Source organism: Palaemon carinicauda, chromosome 16, assembly GCF_036898095.1.
Source record: "Palaemon carinicauda isolate YSFRI2023 chromosome 16, ASM3689809v2, whole genome shotgun sequence".
Classification (NCBI taxonomy): domain Eukaryota; kingdom Metazoa; phylum Arthropoda; class Malacostraca; order Decapoda; family Palaemonidae; genus Palaemon; species Palaemon carinicauda.
In genome coordinates, this window is record NC_090740.1 from 69,754,646 (window position 1) to 69,772,980 (window position 18,335).

Genomic DNA, 18,335 nt, shown 5'->3' on the forward strand with positions numbered 1-18,335 from the left:
AATTTAAAATGCTTTAGAACCCTAATTGTAAAAAATCAGAAAAATGATATAGCAAAAATTCCTGCTTGAGGGAAACATTTTGGAAACTAATTTCAGCATATCAACTAACCTCATAACTATTACCAATATCATTTATGTAGCCTAACATACAAGTACTTTAAGCTAGCCTCTAAAACACATATCCTAAGATGGTACCACACTACCTATATAAATAGAAATTTTAATGCATTCATCCACTCTGGTATCTACTTTTTAAAAGTATAGTACATCTATCATTGTTATCCCTACCTAAATTGAAATCCTAAAGGTAGATTTCTCGCGACATGCATTGGAGGTACTTGTACTCACATAGATTCAGCCCGTCATCTGCATACTTGAACGATGTTAGTTTCACGATGGCTTTACATTGTCAGTCATCTGCATACTTAAAGAAGTTAGGCTCATGATGGAGGCAAAACCTGATGAATGGGAGCTAGGAGTGTTGGTGATAATGGCAAAAAAAGATCTGACCGATTACAATAATTACAGAGGCATCAAACTTAAATCACTTATGAAAATATATACAGTAGTTATGTATGCTCATTCTAAAAAGACTAGAGAAATATGATGTGCACTTTTTTTAAATGTCTGGCTTTATTCGTTTTCATTGGCTGTTTCCTCTTAATTCTATAATATAATTTTTAGGCATTTCCTACTTTCCTTAAAGGGTTGTCCTACTTGATATTTTTACTTATGCGCCTCTTCCCAATTTCTTGGCCACCCCACTTTTCTCCTCTTCTTCACCTCTTTTAACTTTCTTGGCCGGCCAACTTTTCTCTTCTTATTCTCCCCTTCCGCCTTCCTCGGCCGGCCAACTTTTCTCTTCTCCTTCTCCCCTTCCGCCTTCCTCGGACGGCCAACTTTTCTCTTCTCCTTCTCCCCTTCCGCCTTCCTCGGACGGCCAACTTTTCTCTTCTCCTTCTCCCCTTCCGCCTTCCTCGGACGGCCAACTTTTCTCTTCTCATTCTCCCCTTCCGCCTTCCTCGGTCGGCCAACTTTTCTCTTCTCATTCTCCCCTTCCGCCTTCCTCGGTCGGCCAACTTTTCTCTTCTCATTCTCCCCTTCCGCCTTCCTCGGTCGGCCAACTTTTCTCTTCTCATTCTCCCCTTCCGCCTTCCTCGGACGGCCAACTTTTCTCTTCTCATGCTCCCCTTCCGCCTTCCTCGGACGGCCAACTTTTCTCTTCTCATTCTCCCCTTCCGCCTTCCTCGGACGGCCAACTTTTCTCTTCTCATTCTCCCCTTCCGCCTTCCTCGGACGGCCAACTTTTCTCTTCTCATTCTCCCCTTCCGCCTTCCTCGGACGGCCGCCAACTTTTCTCTTCTCATTCTCCCCTTCCGCCTTCCTCGGACGGCCAACTTTTCTCTTCTCATTCTCCCCTTCCGCCTTCCTCGGACGGCCAACTTTTCTCTTCTTATTCTCCTCTTCCAGCTTTCTTGGCCGCCCAGCTTTCCTCTTATTTGCATTAACCTTATTTTTGGGTCTTAAATTGTAAGATTTTTTTTGTATTCTATGATCTTCCGTGTTGATTTCTTTAACATTTCCTAGTTCTACCTTCCTTCTCTTACTTACAGGAATCTTAAATATTAAGTTTACACCCTCATAATTCCAATCTTCCTCCATGCTCAATTCTTCACTCAAAGCCTCTTCTAGTACATCGCCATCATTGAACCCTAGCTCCCTTTTTCTCTTTAATAAGGTCTTCTCTATTTCTTTCCCAATACAATCATCTACGGACATTGGTACTAGACTACTACCACCACCACCATCATCATCATCATCATCAGATTCAAGTTCCCATTCTTCATTTTCTTTCAATGGTAAGCCATGTGCCAGCAATACGTACTTGTCTATAACGGCATTAAAATTCTTTTTTGCCCTCTTGATTGCTGTTTCAGTATCTTCTTGACTGTCCCTTGATTCTTCTTCATACACCTCCTGAAAAGAATATTAACAACACTTTAGAAAAAAAATGAAAATTATAATTCTATATACAGTAAAGTACCAGTCCTGTACTTTCAATGGTCTTTTGATCATTTAAAGCAATACTGTATTTCCCAACACCTTAAAGGAAAATTTTTAAATGAAAAAAAGGTATTTTGACATAGAAAAAATCTATTTCTGGGGAGATGTGTGTCTCCCGGTGAAAAGGTCCTTCTTGTCACTTTTCTGATATGAATAACTTCCAAATATACCAGAGAAAGTTAAAGCATGGAATGCAGAGGTTACTACCCTCGCGCGAACACCCTTAGGGCGTCGTGTATAAAGATAGGGCGATGAAAACCACTATTCACAGGTCGTCTTCCATTTAGATAATTCCTTCGCCAATAGGGGATGAGCCGCTACAGCAGCACTAACCAAACCAACCTGAACCACTCCACCGACGCCCGACATGAGCGCCATCTACACATCCTTCTGTATGAAAGATGGCTTGGAAAGGAAAGGGACGGGGAAAAACCAGCGAAGGGTTTCACCGGGCGACACATATATCTCCCCAGAAATAGATTTTTCCTTCGTCCTAATCCCTTTTTTGGGTCGGTCTGTGTCGCCCGGTGAAAATATACCAGAGAATGCCTTCCAAGCCCATAAGAAACAAAAAAGGTAAATTAAAAATGTCGTGTACAAGTGGAGGTTACTATATTAAATAAAGAAATGTAATACAACAAACAATTCCCAAAAACCTTAGGTATAAAAATAGTAAAAAGGCTATGAATGGGACAAAGTAAAGTAATACCGCCTAATCAAATAAAGAAATGTAATACCACAATCACAAATCTCAAAAACCTTAGGTATAAAATAGTAGTAATGCTATCAATGGAACAAAGCAAAGTAATACAGTATAATCATAATACGAATAAAATAAAATGGCAAACGGTATGAATTCCTAAGGGTAAGGCTATACATTTCAAGAGGTAAGCAACCAACATTAACAAGGCAACAATGACATAACGAGAGATATGGGGCTAAATCTAATCCACCGAGGTGAGAGGCATCGTGGTGAGAGTGGCAGATAGGAGGGAGAAAGAAGAGAGTTGGACGAAAAAGGAAGAAGGTAAGAGATTACTCTGGGGAGATGATACTCCCAGCTGCAATAGTAGGAAATTTTAGGGCCTGTAAGTTCTTTAAATAGGGGTTAAAGTGGCGTTTAAAAACCATAGGTAATTTACAACCTGTATACTTTATAAGTTCATCGAAATCCATATTTTGGAAATAATTGATGGAGGTTGCTACTGCTCGGACATCATGTGCATGTGGAAAGGATTCCAGGTTAGCTTGCTTGATGAAATAAAGTATTTGCTGTCTAATACCTTGGGAGGAGATAGTACCTCCTTGTTCCCTGACAAACAAGGGACCAGATGAGCGTGTAGCAGTTCTAGCTAAAAAGGCCCGAATAGTCACAACTGGACACAGAAGCATCAAGTGGAAGAGGGATAATCTTCCAAGGGGACCACCTATTTTGAGGGTCCTCATTTTTAGCTAGGAAAGCTCTATCTGGGGATAGTAGTACTTCTCCTGATGTAAGGAAATCTAGGTTTTCAGGATTACGGGAGAGAGCTCCTAATTCAGAAATTCTGGCACCTGAGGCCATGGCTGCAAGAAACAGAGCAGGATTCGTTATCGGTGTCTGAAGCTAGCTTTAAGACATCGTTTAAAAACCATGAGACCTTTTGTGGACGAACAGAAGGTTTAAGCCTAGCACAGGCATTTGGAATGGATGAAAAATATGAATCCGCTAGGTTAATATGGAGGCCCACTTGAAAAATCTTTTTAAGGGCTGATTTAATTGTAGTGATAGTACAGTACTAGCGGCCAGGCCCTTGTCAAACAGGGACCTAAAAAACGAGATGGCCAGGTTAGGGGTCATTCGAGTATCGTCTGAATTCTTTAGAAATTCTGCTAGTTTCTTAACAGCCGAGTCATATTGCCTTTTGTCCGATTCTATAAAGGGAACATTGTCCGGGTCGATATTTGCATCCTTGTGGGCCGCAAATTTCATGAAATCCACAAAGTTAGGGTTTTTGCTATTCTTGAGGAATCTGACACAGTCCGAGTTTGGACAACTTGTGTCAACTTAGGGTGTGGAATCCAGAAGGGGCAAAGCTTCAGCTCCAGAAGGAGCAGAAACCAGTTGCTCTTCGGCCAGTTGGGAGTCACCAAAGCTACCGCTCCTTTGAAGGAGCGGAGTTTGGGTAATACTTTCATTAGAAGATTCACCGGAGGGAATAGGTAGATCTTCTTCCAGCAGTTCCAGTCCAGGGTTAATGCGTCTGTAGCATAAGCCTGAGGGTCCAGGTTGGGGTTCTGGCACCCGAGGCCATGGCTGTAAGAAACAGAGCAGGATTCGTTATCGGTGTCTGAAGCTAGCTTTAAGACATCGTTTAAAAACCATGAGACCTTTTGTGGACGAACAGAAGGTTTAAGCCTAGCACAGGCATTTGGAATGGATGAAAAATATGAATCCGCTAGGTTAATATGGAAGCCCACTTGAAAAATCTTTTTTAGGGCAGATTTAATTGTAGTGATAGTACTAGCGGCCAGGCCCTTGTCAAGCAGGGACCTAAAAAACGAAATGGCCAAGTTAGGGGTCATTCGAGTATCGTCTGAATTCTTTAGAAATTCTGCTAGTTTCTTAACAGCTGAGTCATATTGCCTTTTGTCCGATTCTATAAAGGGAACATTGTCCGGGTCGATATTTGCATCCTTGTGGGCCGCAAATTTCATGAAATCCACAAAGTTAGGGTTTTTGCTATTCTTGAGGAATCTGACACAGTCCGAGTTTGGACAACTTGTGTCAACTTAAGGTGTGGAATCCAGAAGGGGCAAAGCTTCAGCTCCAGAAGGAGCAGAAACCAGTTGCTCTTCGGCCAGTTGGGAGTCACCAAAGCTACCGCTCCTTTGAAGGAGCGGAGTTTGGGTAATACTCTCATTAGAAGATTCACCGGAGGGAATAGGTAGATCTTCTTCCAGCAGTTCCAATCCAGGGTTAATGCGTCTGTGGCATAAGCCTGAGGGTCCAGGTTGGTAGCTACATAGCAAGGAAGTTTTCGATTGAGGTGCGTTGCAAACAAGTCTACTTGGAGACCCGGAACTAGTCTGGATATCCACCGGAAGGAATTCATGTCCAGAGACCATTCCGATTCCAGTGGTTTCGTCCTGGATAAGGCGTCCGCTATAACGTTCTGGACTCCTGCCAGGTGTGTGGCTAACAGGAACCAGTTCCTTTCCTTTGCCAAGGTGAAAATCACTACCAGGATCTGAGTCAGGTTGGGAGATTTTGATCCGCCTCTGTTTATGCGGTGAACCACCGCTGAGCTGTCTGAGACTATCCTGATATGATATGTTTTTGGATGGATAACCGTTTTAGGGTTAGAAAAACTGCCATGTGGAATTGCCTCATAGTGGGGGACCATGATCCCTGAAACATCTGTTGTTGGGAGTAGGGCCCCCAGCCACTGAGACGTGTGTCTGTGTGAATCGTCACTTGAGGGCGGGGGAAGGAAACTGCAGAGGCACTGATTTGGATAGGTTCTCTGGGTTCGACCATGGCCGGAGTCTCTTTATTAGTATTGAGGGGATCGTTGAGATTTTGTCCCTTAGCCGAATTGTTGCTCTCTCCTTCCAAACTCGGTTGATGTCTTTGAGTTTGGCTTTTAAGTAAGACGTCTGGTACCGAGGCGAATTGTAGTAAGCCGAGAACTCTTTCTAAGGCTCGTCTTGACACCTGTTTGTTCTGGATGAACCGTTTTGTTTTTGAAGCTATCTCTTTGACCTTTTTGGGTGGGAGAGATAATTTGTGCTCTGTGAGGTCCCAGTAAATGCTTAGCCAATCGAATTGACTTGCGGGTTGTTGACGTGATTTCTTTGAGTTGACCTGAAAGCCCAACTTGCACAGGAACTGAACCACTTTGGCTGTAGCCTTGTGGCATTCCTGAACTGTGTGCCCAAATGAGCCAGTCGTCCAGGTAAGCTATCAGCATAATTCCCTGGCTCTAGAGCTGTTCTAATACCGCCTCCCACAACTTCGTGAATATCCTGGGGGCAATGTTGAGGCCGAATGGCATCACTTGGAATGCGTAGGACTTCTTGCCTAGGCAGAAGCCTAGGTAGGGAGAGAAGTTCCTTGCCATTGGGACGTGATAATAGGCGTCAGTAAGATCGATAGCGGTGGTGACGGCCCCCCGGGGAAGTAAGGTCCGCACCTGAGACAGTCAGCATGCGGAACCTGTCGCAGAGAATGTAGGAATTCAGTTTGGACAGGTCCAGAACTACTCTTAAGGTCGTCGAATTCTTTTTCGGAACCGTGAACAGCCGTCCTTGAAATTTCAATTTCCGTATTCTCTTTATGGCTTTCTTCTTTAAGAGATCTTTCGTGTACTCTTCCAGAAGGGGGTGGGCTTCTGAAAGACTGTTACTGTTGGAGGTGGAGAACCTTGTGACCACTTCCAGACCAGACCTTTGGAGACTATACTGTGGGCCCAAGGACTGAAGGTCCATTGGTCTCGAAACCTGTATAGTCTCCCTCCTACCTGATCCGTCTCACTGATTGGGGTTAAATTTCGCTCCCCTACCTCCTCGGGAACCTCTGGCTCTAGGTCCGCCTCGATGACGGAACTGACCTCTCGCCCTGTAGCTTCCGGGTTGCCTAGGGTATCCTCGAAAGGATCCGGAGGCTTCAAAAGCTTGGTTGAATGCAGGGGAGGTCATCCATGTAGCCATGGAAGCAGGTTGGGCGCCTTGATGAGCCGGAACAAACACTCTGTTGAGGAGGGGTGGATTTGGAGGTGGCCGGGGCCGGAGTCTGTGAAACCGGAGATTGGCGATGTTGGCCACGACCAGGTTTATATGGAGAATAAAATCTCTGCTTCTTATTGAATGGCTGCCTCATCAGAGGTTCAAACTTACGTTTGTTAGAGAGGCCCCACCTGACTTGAAGGTTCTGGTTAGCCCTGGCAGCGTCCTTTAGGACTTTATCCACTTCTTGTGGGAAAAGAGATTTACCCCAACAGGAAGAAGTAATAAGCCTATTGGGCTCGTGCCTAAACGAAGCCTCCGCCAGAACATATTTCCTGCAGCTGGTTCTCGCGGTCCAGAAATCATGTAGGTCTAACTGAAAAGTCTGCAGGAGACTCTTCGCCAGTACCCGAAAGACTGGTTCTTCGCTATACAGGAAGGCCATCAACTTCGAGGAAGCAAGAGAGTTAAGAGATCTCGCTAACCTATTCCTCGTCTCAAACTCCGCTTTCAGCAAGTGATCCGCGAGTTTGGGGAGTCTCTGAAAAGAGGGAGGAGGCACAGTCTGGATCTAACTTACCCACCGTGAAGGTGGTCGGAGCATCCCGCCAAAAGTCGCTTGGAGCTGGCATAAGGAGAGGGGTGGGGTCAGTCTCCTTAAGGGTTGGCATAGGGAGGCCGTCCTTAAGGGCTTGAACTGTTAACTCCGCTACTTTGTCAGTGAGAAGAGCAGGAACAGTCGAAGGCAAGGTAAAAATCGTGTACGAACCCTTATGAGGAGTCAATTTAGAGTCAATGCAGCCCCATTCTGAAAGAGTACGAGCCCAGACAGCTTGGGCTTGTTCTTTTGGAAAAATTACTGTTTCCTTAGGCACCTTGTCCATTCTGACTAGCGCATGTTCCCTTAGACGAACGAACCCGTTAAAAGGAAACTGGAGGTCGGGGTGTAGAACTCCAGGTCCTCCAAAGGGCGGGTACCTAATCCCTCTAGAGTCAAGGTGCCATCCAGGTACGGAGCATGCCGAGCAAACCGCCAAGGGTTATTCTTGTCACACGGGGGCAGTTTAGAGGGGTCAGAGCTGGGTGTGATCCAGAACAGAGAAGGCTAGCAACTATATCTTTAAGCTACGTCATTACAGCCGAGTGCTTCTCTAGCCTTGTGTCCACCATCTCAGAGTGCTTCTCTAGCCCCGTGTTCGCCATCTCTTGGACCATTGACACAAGAGTAGCTGGGTAGGGGTCAGGATGACCAACTGGAGCCGATGTCTTACCTTAAACTGACTTACCCTTCAGTCCTTTAGAAGGATGAGGGGTTTTTGACATCACTGGGATGTCGGCGGAGGTGAAAGGTCCGGGAACCGGGGATAAGGCTGGAGGCGTAGATGACGTAATGGCGTTGCTCTTTGGCTTCTTTAGCAGTTTAACTTTGGGACGGACCGATAAGGATCCCTCCCAAGGCGAAGCTGAGGGCTTGTCAAATCCCAGGAAGGAAGTGGAAGTAGAAGGAGAAGAAAGAAAAGAGTCTGCCAGATCCTCTACACCACTTGCCTCTTCATCCATCGGCTCGAGGTGGATATCCATAGCCGAGACGTCGCCGGAAAGTTGGTGTTCCTCCGAAGCGGGTAATTGCCTCGATGAGCGGTGTAGAGTCTTCGACGGGTACGGCGGCCGACGGGGATCCTGGGAAAAGCCAGGAGGCCATGTCCCCATCCAGCATGTAAGGGCAGCCTTGAGGGGCGTTTCTTCCGAACCCCGAAACCCAGGTCCAGAGGCTGGACTTGGCCGCCTTGATGGACTCCTCGTTAGCCTGAAAGAGGAGGGTAGAGTTAGAAGTAGAAAGGAATGGTTGAAGTAACAGACTCAGGTTACGAAAAAATTATTACTCGTCCATGATCGAAGAAATCCCAAACCCAAAATAACAAGTATATAAACGGTAATATTGAGAAATCTTACCTCATCATTGAGGAGGATGGACGAGAGCTCGTAGCAGCGCGAACAGGACTCTGGGAACCAGACCACATAAGGGGTTTGGCCTGCTTCCCGGACGAAGATGATCACGCAATGAGCATGGGACCGGCAGACGTTGTGGCCCACCGGATCCGCAAACGTCGCCGAGCAACCCTTGGACGCACAGCGGACTTTCTGTAATATGAAAGAATATATAAGTACATCAACTCCCGAAAACATTCTAACTTAACCTAAAAGGTAAGAGAGAAAGTTGGCATGCATGGAGCTTAGACCAAGGGAGGAGTCTGTATCATGTGTGTTAGTAGGTTCGGGAAATTTATAAGGAACCGGAGCTCCTACGTAATTACTGTATGAACTATAATGAATTAGGCATAGTAACGTAAAGATGGAAAGCTCCGTAGGGTGCCGGAGTTCCAGGATGGGAATTCACGAGGCACCAGAGCTCTTAAGTAATTACCGTTGAACCCTTAATAAGTTAGGCATAGTGTTGTAAAATTGGAGAACTCCGTAGTGCACCGGAGTTCCGGGGGGATGTGGCCCTTGATATATAAATGATCTCCGATAGGTAACCTACCGGAGTTAAAAAGGGGGGGGGGCAAATAACAGGGTTTGTCGTGTGAAGGGGTCTTAGCCCCGGAGTCAAAGGTGCTGAAGGCCAACGAGGGGAGGGTTTCCCAGTCGAAGGGGAGCACGGGAGTAAAATAGGTAAGTAATGTGTTCCCAGCTCAAGTACGTTAACGGAAAACCATGGCGGAGCTCCGGGGTAAACAGGGTCCGGACCCAAGATGCCCTGCCCGGAGCGGGGTCGGGTGGGACTATGAGGGAGAGGGGGAACAAGTTGGCGGCTCGAGAGCAGGCCAAGTGAAACTAACCTAAATAGGGAGACTAACACAACAGGGCCTGCGTAAAATAACAAAACACTAGCCTACTAGAAAGAGGAAAGTAACCTAACTAAGTAAATGTATAATCTCACGGGAGAGAGAGAGAGGGGGAGAAACCCTGATCTGTGAGGAAAATATACCGAGACAGTAATGTAAAACTGAAAGTGGGAAACTCCAGTCTCTCTCACTTATAGGGTACCAAGCTCGATCTAGAATAAAAACACGAACCTTAACGATAACACATGTAAAACACAACTGTCCATAGTAGTACATAGAACTCAAAATTAAAGTTAGCGAAGAATAGACGAAAGGGGCAATAAAAAGATACTCTGACAACGAAAGACTAGCATAGACATGACAAGCAAGTCCATGTTCACCATCTCTTCAGAAGAGCCTACCTAGGGTAGGGAACTAAACTGTAATAAAACGCTGAACGCTATTCTTCGGAAGCGACTCATTAAGTACTTAAAAGTAAAAAAGGGGGTCTAAAACTAAGGCCCAAGGCCAATTAATCTAACATAAGATTAATAAAAGAACCTAGCATGACAAAATTACCCTTAGGCATGTAAACAAAGCGTGATGAAGAAGCGTAGAAGACGCTGTACGGCAACCAGCCGATCGCACTAAAACACACGCAAAACGTAAATAAGGCGTACAAGCCCTGGCAATAAATAATGCCAAAACAAACTATGGTACTTAACATTGGTGCAGGGGGAAGGAGAGCTTCAGCCATGGCAAATCCAAAAAATCAAGAAAAAGGGCACACCGAAAAACAAAAGGTACCTTCGCAACACTAGTCCAAAAGAAGGATGAGTAGATGGCACTCGTGTCGGGCATCGGTGAAGTGGTTCGGGTTGGTTTGGTTAGTGCTGCTGTAGCGGCTCATCCCTTATTGGCGAAGGGCACACCGAAAAACAAAAGGTACCTTCGCAACACTAGTCCAAAAGAAGGATGAGTAGATGGCACTCGTGTCGGGCATCGGTGAAGTGGTTCGGGTTGGTTTGGTTAGTGCTGCTGTAGCGGCTCATCCCTTATTGGCGAAGGAATTATCTAAATGGAAGACTACCTGTGAATAGTGGTTTTCACACGCCCTATCTTTATACACGACGCCCTAAGGGTGTTCGCGCGAGGGTAGTAACCTCTGCATTCCATGCTTTAACTTTCTCTGATATATTTGGAAGTTATTTATATCAGAAAAGTGACAAGAAGAACCTTTTCACCGGATGACACAGATCGACCCAGAAATCTAATTTACTTTCAAGTTGCATTGCTTATAAGCAAGAGCTTCTCTCCGTAAAAACACCAAAGTTCTACACACGCCCCACCAAAAATTTACCATCCCTTCAGGCAGTTGACAGGCACTGGATATCCCTTTATACTTTGATGGCGATTAAGAGAATTAAAATTTGTGGCAGACCACATTTTAATATGCAACTTATTCAACTATGGGAGGAAAGCTCAAGAGATACAGTACCAAGAAAAAATTATTGAGGCAATATCAAAAGTATTATTTTGCTACACAATACACTGTTGATGTCCCAAAAATTAATGATAAAAGAGTTCTACATGCCAAATATGCTTCTACTTTAAGTTGGCAGGTGAAACCATCTAGGATCGCCAAGGTTTTAAAAAATATGCTTAAACAGTTCACTTTAATTAGCATTGGTGTGTTGCATATTGAAAGAACCATTTTTAAATTTAAATCCCTTTTCTGAAGTAATTTAGAATTCCAGAAAAGCTGGGCTGAACACCATTGATTATGCTTTTATGGTGAATGTTAAGGAGAATACCAAAGGCAAGAATATTGTTGGGTATACTGCAGTTCAACAGGGACGTGTTATCCTTGCAGTAAGCCACGCCCCAAATCCTAAGAGGGTCAATCCCCCCCAAAAAATGAATGTTTAAAAATTTAGATCCATTAAACTTTGATGTAGAGAGAGCATATAGCAGTGAAATTATATAGGCCTAAGCCTGATCCCGAGATTATTCCATTTTCATGATAAATTGCCAAATAGTTATTGATCTCCAGTGAAATATTCTTGTAGCGCGTGATGCAGCATGAATAAACTTACACGAGGTACCAATTGTAATATTGTTGTAGGGCAATGGAAACCCTAATTGTACAAGACAAAAGGTACCAAAGGAGAGTTACTTAGAACTACAATTTTGGGAGGATTCACTGGATTTTTAAAATATATCTACAATCATTTTGTGTGGAATCAATGGACTCAAGGTTTAACAAAGGAAGCAAGTGATGTCAAGAAACTGATCCTAAGAGTGAAACCGTCACTTAAAATTGATTGTTCAAATCCTAGCACAGCAATCCCACAGCTATAGGTGGTGTTCCGTTCAATGAACAGACCACCCCACCAATTACCTTACAATGTAGGTACAGAAATCTACAATAGTTTTAATTGTTTTCTTATTTTATTGATATAACCAATTTCATGAACCTTTTATACACTCGAACCATTTTCCAAGTTGGAAAAGGTACTTTTATTGTAGACATCCTTACGTACAATATAGGTATTTGACAAATTAATAAATGGAACATTCATCAACATATGTACTGCTCAGCCAGATTCTGCCATTGACCTAACTATGATAAAGTATAGCTGTAATTAAAAACATGATTTCCAAAACACTTTCCACGTAAGGGCATACAACAATAAATAATAATGCATGAAATATTCTCATATTGCATTATGATATGAAAAGAGATTTTTTATAAAATTTTGTTGGAGCATGCTCATGACGCTCTCCACTCTCCTGGTCAAAGACTTGTGGGGTAGTTGAGGCGTGATTTTTAATAAATGATTAAGGTTTGTATAGCTAGGAAAAACAAATTGTATTTGAAATTTTGTAGTTTATTTCTACGTAGATACATACTTCCGAGTCAAGTCATTTAAATGGGAGTCTTCCTTTGGGGAGGGGGGAGGTTGTGCCTGTTAAGAGGTATGCTCTTCTCTCTTTCCTATAGCTAGGAAAAGCAAGTCTTTAAAAATTTGTATATTATTCGTACCCAGATACAATTCAAGAATCATTTATATGGGAGTCTTTATTAGGTGGTGGAGGGGGGGAGTAAAACCCATCCTCAAAAAATTCAAGAGATGGAAAGCCCTGGAATACAAAAGAATAATTGCCGAGATGATACTGGCCAAAAATGAGGTAATGCCCAGACTACTTACAAGATTTTGTGGAATGTGGCATGAAGAGGCAAAAGCTGATGAATGGGAGTTGGGAGTGTTGGGGAAGAAAAAAAAAAAAAAAAAAAAGAAAAAAAAAAAAGTGCAATAATTAGAGGCATAACACACATGTCAGTAGTTATGAAAATCTATAGTATGCTCATATAGTATCCTTATTCTAAAGAGACTGGAGAGTATGATTGATGAAAAGCCGAGAGATGAACAAACCAGATAAAAAAAAAAAAGGTAGAAGTTGCACTGACCAAATTTACATTTTGGGACATGTTGTACAGCAATGCGTAGAATATACAAATGCTCTTTTGATGGCATTTGTTGACTATGAAAAATGGTAATTTCATAATGAAATAAATTTTTAAATATACTTACTTGGTAGTTACATATACATAGCTTAATCCCGCGTTTCTTCGCGCGCACGGCAGAAATTCAAATTTCGCGGCAATCACCGCCAGGTGATTAGGTGGTCATACGTGAGCGCCATCTCTCAGTAGGTAATGGAACTATTCCCAACATTCCTCAGAAAATAAATTCCATGCCCCTGTTTTCAGAGGGGAGGAGGGAGGGCCCTTTTATATATGTAACTACCCGGCAAGTATATTTAAAAATTTATTTTATAATAAAAATACCATTTTTAAATATGTAACTTCCCAGGTAGTTACATATATATAGCTGATTGACACCATTAGTGGCGGGTAGAAAACCCTATCCCGTCGGGAATTTGTATTATTATTAATAGCTACAAATTAGTAGTACAAATAATCTGGTTCTTACCTGATAAGGAGGAAGCTGGCTTCACAGTTATCCTGCCTCATTTGCCTGAATTCCTTAAGAGACTCAGCGATCCACCCAGGAGGCTGTATAAGTCTCTGTGGGGCTGCCACAAGGTCCTCGACCTTAGCGTGGCTAGACCTCCACCCTTGCTATCCTGGCATAGCCATGGACAATGATTCTGACCACCTACTCAGAAAAAACTAAAAACACACACCATAAAAACTAACTTGACTTGCATCCCAGATTGTGGAAGGCTGCAACAACCTTTACAGACAACCTGTGAAAAACAAGTACAAGAAAAAGGCAAGGGTATATAATAAAAAAGGTTATAAGGAAGAGGCAGTAGACCCATCTCCAACTATGACGCAGGAGGTAACATACGGACCCAGGGAGCAACAATCTTCATATTGGGTCTGGACATCTTTTAAGATAACAGTCTGCGAAGATTTATTAACTTCGCCAGAAAGTAGCCTCCAAAATTGACTTCATTGATTTATTGTGCTTGTAAGCCATAGAAGTCGCTACAGCTCTAACCTCATGTGGTTTTACCTTAAGGATTGGGAAACTTCTTCCCTCACAATTCTGGTGAGCTTCCCTTATCAAATACTTAATAAAAAAAAAAAAAGCCAGGGCATTCTTTGATAAAGGCAAAGAGGACTTTTTAACCGAGCACCAAAGGTTGTCTGCTTGTCCTCTCAGGTTTTTGGACGCGTGAAGGTAAAATTTCAGAACTCTCACTGGACAATGGCCTCTCTCCTTCTCCCGTCCAACTAAGTGAGATAGCCCTGGAATGGTAAAAGATCTTGGCCAAGGTCGAGAAGGATTCTCGTTCTTGGCGAGAAAGCCTAGCTGAAGGGAGCAAACTGCATTGTCTCCATTAAAGCCCACCTTCTTGCTGATGGCTTGTAACTCTCCTACTCTTCTGGCTGTAGCCACTGCAACTAGGAATAGTCTCTTTTTGGTAAGATCCTTCCAAGAAGCCTTGTCAAGAGGTTCAAACCTGCTTGAGGTAAAAAAGAAAGGCCAGGACTACATCCAGGTTCCAAGAGGGGGTTGGGTTGTCCTTTCTCTTAGCGGTCTCAAAAGATCTAATGAGATCAGAGAGATCCTTGTTACCTGACACGTCAATGTGACTGTTTTGAAAGATGGAGGCTAGAAAGCTGCGGTAACCCTTGATGGTAGAAACAGCCAACTTTTCTTTCGTTTGCAAATGCAACAGAAAGTCTGCTATTTGGGCTATAGAGGTGCTGGTAGAGGAAAATTCGTTAGTCCTGCACCATTCTCTAAAACACGTCCCACTTAGATTGGTAAACTTTAATTGTGGACGTCCTCCTATCTCTCGCGATAGCTCGTGCAGCCTCCCTTGAAAAGCCCTTTGCTCTTGCCAGCTTTTCGATAGTCGAAAGGCAATCAGATGAGAGCGGGGAGATTCTGATGGTACCTCTCCAAGTGTGGCTGTTTGAGTAGATCACTCCGACTTGGTAACGTTCTGGGGGTATCTACCAGCCACTCCAACACTTTTGCAACCCAAGGTCTCATGGGCTAATACGGAGCTATCAGGGTCATGCGGGCGTTGTGCGACTCCCTGAACTTATTCAGGACTCTGTCAGGATCTTGAATGGTGGAAAAGCGTACACGTTTAGATCTTCCCAGTTCAAGAGAAAAAACGTCCACCGCCGCTACTTCCTGGTTTGGGACTGGAGAGCAATACACTGCTTCCTGGTTTGGGACTGCAGAGCAATACACTGCTTCCTAGTTTGGGACTGCAGAGCAATACACTGCTTCCTGGTTTGGGACTGCAGAGCAATACACTGCTTCCTGGTTTGGGACTGCAGAGCAATACACTGCTTCCTGGTTTGGGACTGCAGAGCAATACACAGGTAATTTCTTTGTCAACTGTGTAGCTAAGAGGTCTATCGAGGGTTGACCCCACAGCATCCAAAGGCTGGTGCACACCCTCGTGATGTAAGGTCCACTCTGTAGTTAGAGCTTGTCTTCCTCTGCTGAGAAGGTCCACCCTGACGTTCTTTCCTCTTTCATGAAGCGAGTTATCAGGGTTATGCCCCTCGCTTTCACCCACAGTAGATCTCTCGCAGCATCGTAAAGTGAGTCTGAACAAGAGCATCCCTTCTTCTTGATGTAGGCCAACGCTGTGGTGTTGTCTGTGTTGACCTGAACTAATTTTCCTTGGACTTTCTCCTGAAAGTGCATTAGTGCTAGGTGAATGGCCACTAGCTCCTTGATGTTTATGTGCCATTCCCTCTGAGAATCTTCCCACAGACCCGATATCTCGGCCTTCCCCAGTGTTGCATCCCACTCCATGTCTGAGGCGTGTGAACACAACACTAGGTCGGGGTTCCTCTGATAAAGTTTCAGGCCTTCCAGGAGTTTGTTGGCCTCGTCCCACCAACTCAAGTGATTCCTGATCCCCAGAGGAATGGCATCCACTCTTCTAGACCTTGACCTCTTGTCCAAAATTTTTTAAGATGGAATTGAAGAGGCCGTAAATGAAGTCTCCCAAGGGATACGAACTGCTCGATCGATGAGAGGGTACCCAGTAGACTCATCCATTCTCTTACCGAGAAGGACCTTATGTCTAAGAAGTGTCGCACTTTTTCTAGGCAATCTAGAAAGAGTTTCTGGGCTGGAAAAGCCTGTAAAACCACTGACTGAATCCTCATCCCCAGGCAGATGATGTTTTGCGACGGTGTCAGTTGAGATTTGGCTAGATTACCACCATACCTAGCTGTTGCATCAAAGACATTGAAAGCTGAAGACCCTCCAGACACTTTTCTTGCAAACTGCCTCTGATTAGCCAGTAGTCCAGGTGCATTGAAATCCGTACTCCCTTCAGATGTAGCCAGCGAGCCACGTTGGCAACCACTGGGGTGAAAACGTAGGGAGCCGTGCTCAGTCCAAAACAGGATGCTTTGAACTGACAAGTAGTTTCATGGAACACGAATCTCAGAAAATTCCTGTAGTTCGGGTGGATTGGGACGTGGAAAATACGCGTCCTGCAGATCTAAAGACACCACCCAGTCTCCTTGTCTGGTGCCTGCTAGGACTGACACAGAAGACTCCATGGTAAACTTGACTTGCTTATGAACTTGTTTAGAGGACTCACGTCCAGAATAGGTCTCCAACTACCCCGAGTTCATCGGAACTAGAAAAAGTCTGTTGTAAAATCCCTCTGACGAGAGGACTTCTACCACTTATATAGCATTTTTTGACAGCATCTGGTTAACCTGCTCTTGAAGAGCTGCTGCCAGTAGTGGAATACTTGTGACTGGAGATTGAGTTCACTTTTTGGTTTTCGGTTGCTGTCTGGGGTTACGAGGTTGCCCTCCAGCAGCAATTCTCTGTCCTCTTCTAGACTAGCTCTCCCACGAAAGGGCCGACGCGTGGGAGGAGCTTCCTTCTCCTTCCTGGGTACGAGGTTAGTCGGAAGCACTTCCTCGCAGTCCTTTACAATCAGATCTTGCGTTGCTTATGCGTAATAGCTGCCGATATGTCCTTCACTAGCTCTGAAAGGAAGAGGAACTTGGTCAAGGGAGCATACAAGAGCTCTGCTCTCTGAGCGAGAGTCAATCCTGACGACAGGAAAGAAAACAGCAGAGCTCTTTCTCAAATAAAACCTGCTGAGAAAAAGGGCTGCGAGTTCGACCGACCCATCCCTCACGCCTTATCTAGACAGGCAAAAATGTGCAACCGAGTCTCATTCTTATCTGTGACATCTGCGAGGAATCCTAGAGTCCAGTCCATCAAGCTGAAGACCTCGATTGTTCTGAAGATGCCCTTAAGCAAGTGATCCATCTCCGACGTGGACTGCATCACCTTAGCCTTAGTCATGGCTGAACTACGTGAGGCGTCAATGAAAAGGAGAAGTCTCCTTGGGAGGAGGTAGGAACTTCCAAACCAAGAACCTCCCCAGGCTTGTATCACACACAGGATCTAGAAGCCAGTCTCGTAGGGGTAAAGGAAAAGGTTGTCCTTCCTTGTTCTTTCTCTTGAGAATCCAATGGCTCAAGAGTCGAAACAGACCTCTAGACCGAACTGGCTAACACTGTTTCCTTGAAAGAGGAAAATTCCTGGGGTCTACCCTTCAAAAACTGAGAGGGCGGGCTCCGAGGTACAGCTTGCTGAAAAGTCCTCCGGATATGTCTGCCACAACTGCAAGCAATCTCAAGATCTGCTGCATGAAGTTTTCTGCGTTTCCTCCTTTGAGATCTATCCTGGCATACCTGATAAGGAAGCTGGCTTCATAGGTTTTAATGCCTCATTTGCTTGCATTCCTTGAGAGACTCAGCATGGGGCAGCCACATCCTCTAAAGGGATCTCCGAAGGGGAATGAGTGGGAGAAAACACACGCCTCGCCTTGCATGCTTGCGTCCCGCATGCATTCAGCATGCTGCGAGGAAGCGTCATGCTGCGTCCAGCATGCTGCTGCTGTTGTGAACTTCCTCTGTTTGCGACTTGTAAACGTCAACAGGGACGTAATGGACCGTTGAAGCTCTGACAGGCATGATGCTGTGAGGGAGAGTCCTTGCCGCCTCCCATAACGCGTCCAAATCGCTGCGAGCAAACGTCCATGAGCGATGCAGCTCGTGTATGTTCTTGCCGCGACAGAGCGCTCGGGACTATGACATTCGCGATCCTGATGCGGGGGAGCATCCTGCTCACGTGCGTACAGCATGCATTCAGCTCTTTTGCATCCAGCATGCTGTGAGGGAGCATCAAAATC

At 44.7% G+C, this 18,335-nt stretch overlaps 1 protein-coding gene across 7 annotated transcripts in view; it reads right to left on the minus strand.

The window, feature by feature from the left end:
- LOC137655060 (uncharacterized) overlaps positions 1–18,335 on the minus strand; it is a 78,987-nt gene that overhangs the window by 18,238 nt on the left and 42,414 nt on the right. For all 7 annotated transcript variants that reach the window (XM_068388963.1, XM_068388962.1, XM_068388961.1 and 4 more), the window contains exon 2: positions 349–1,977. In XM_068388963.1, coding sequence (XP_068245064.1) covers positions 727–1,977 — 1,251 coding nt within the window. In that variant the 3' untranslated portion in view covers positions 349–726. The remainder of the gene's footprint in view (positions 1–348; positions 1,978–18,335) is intronic.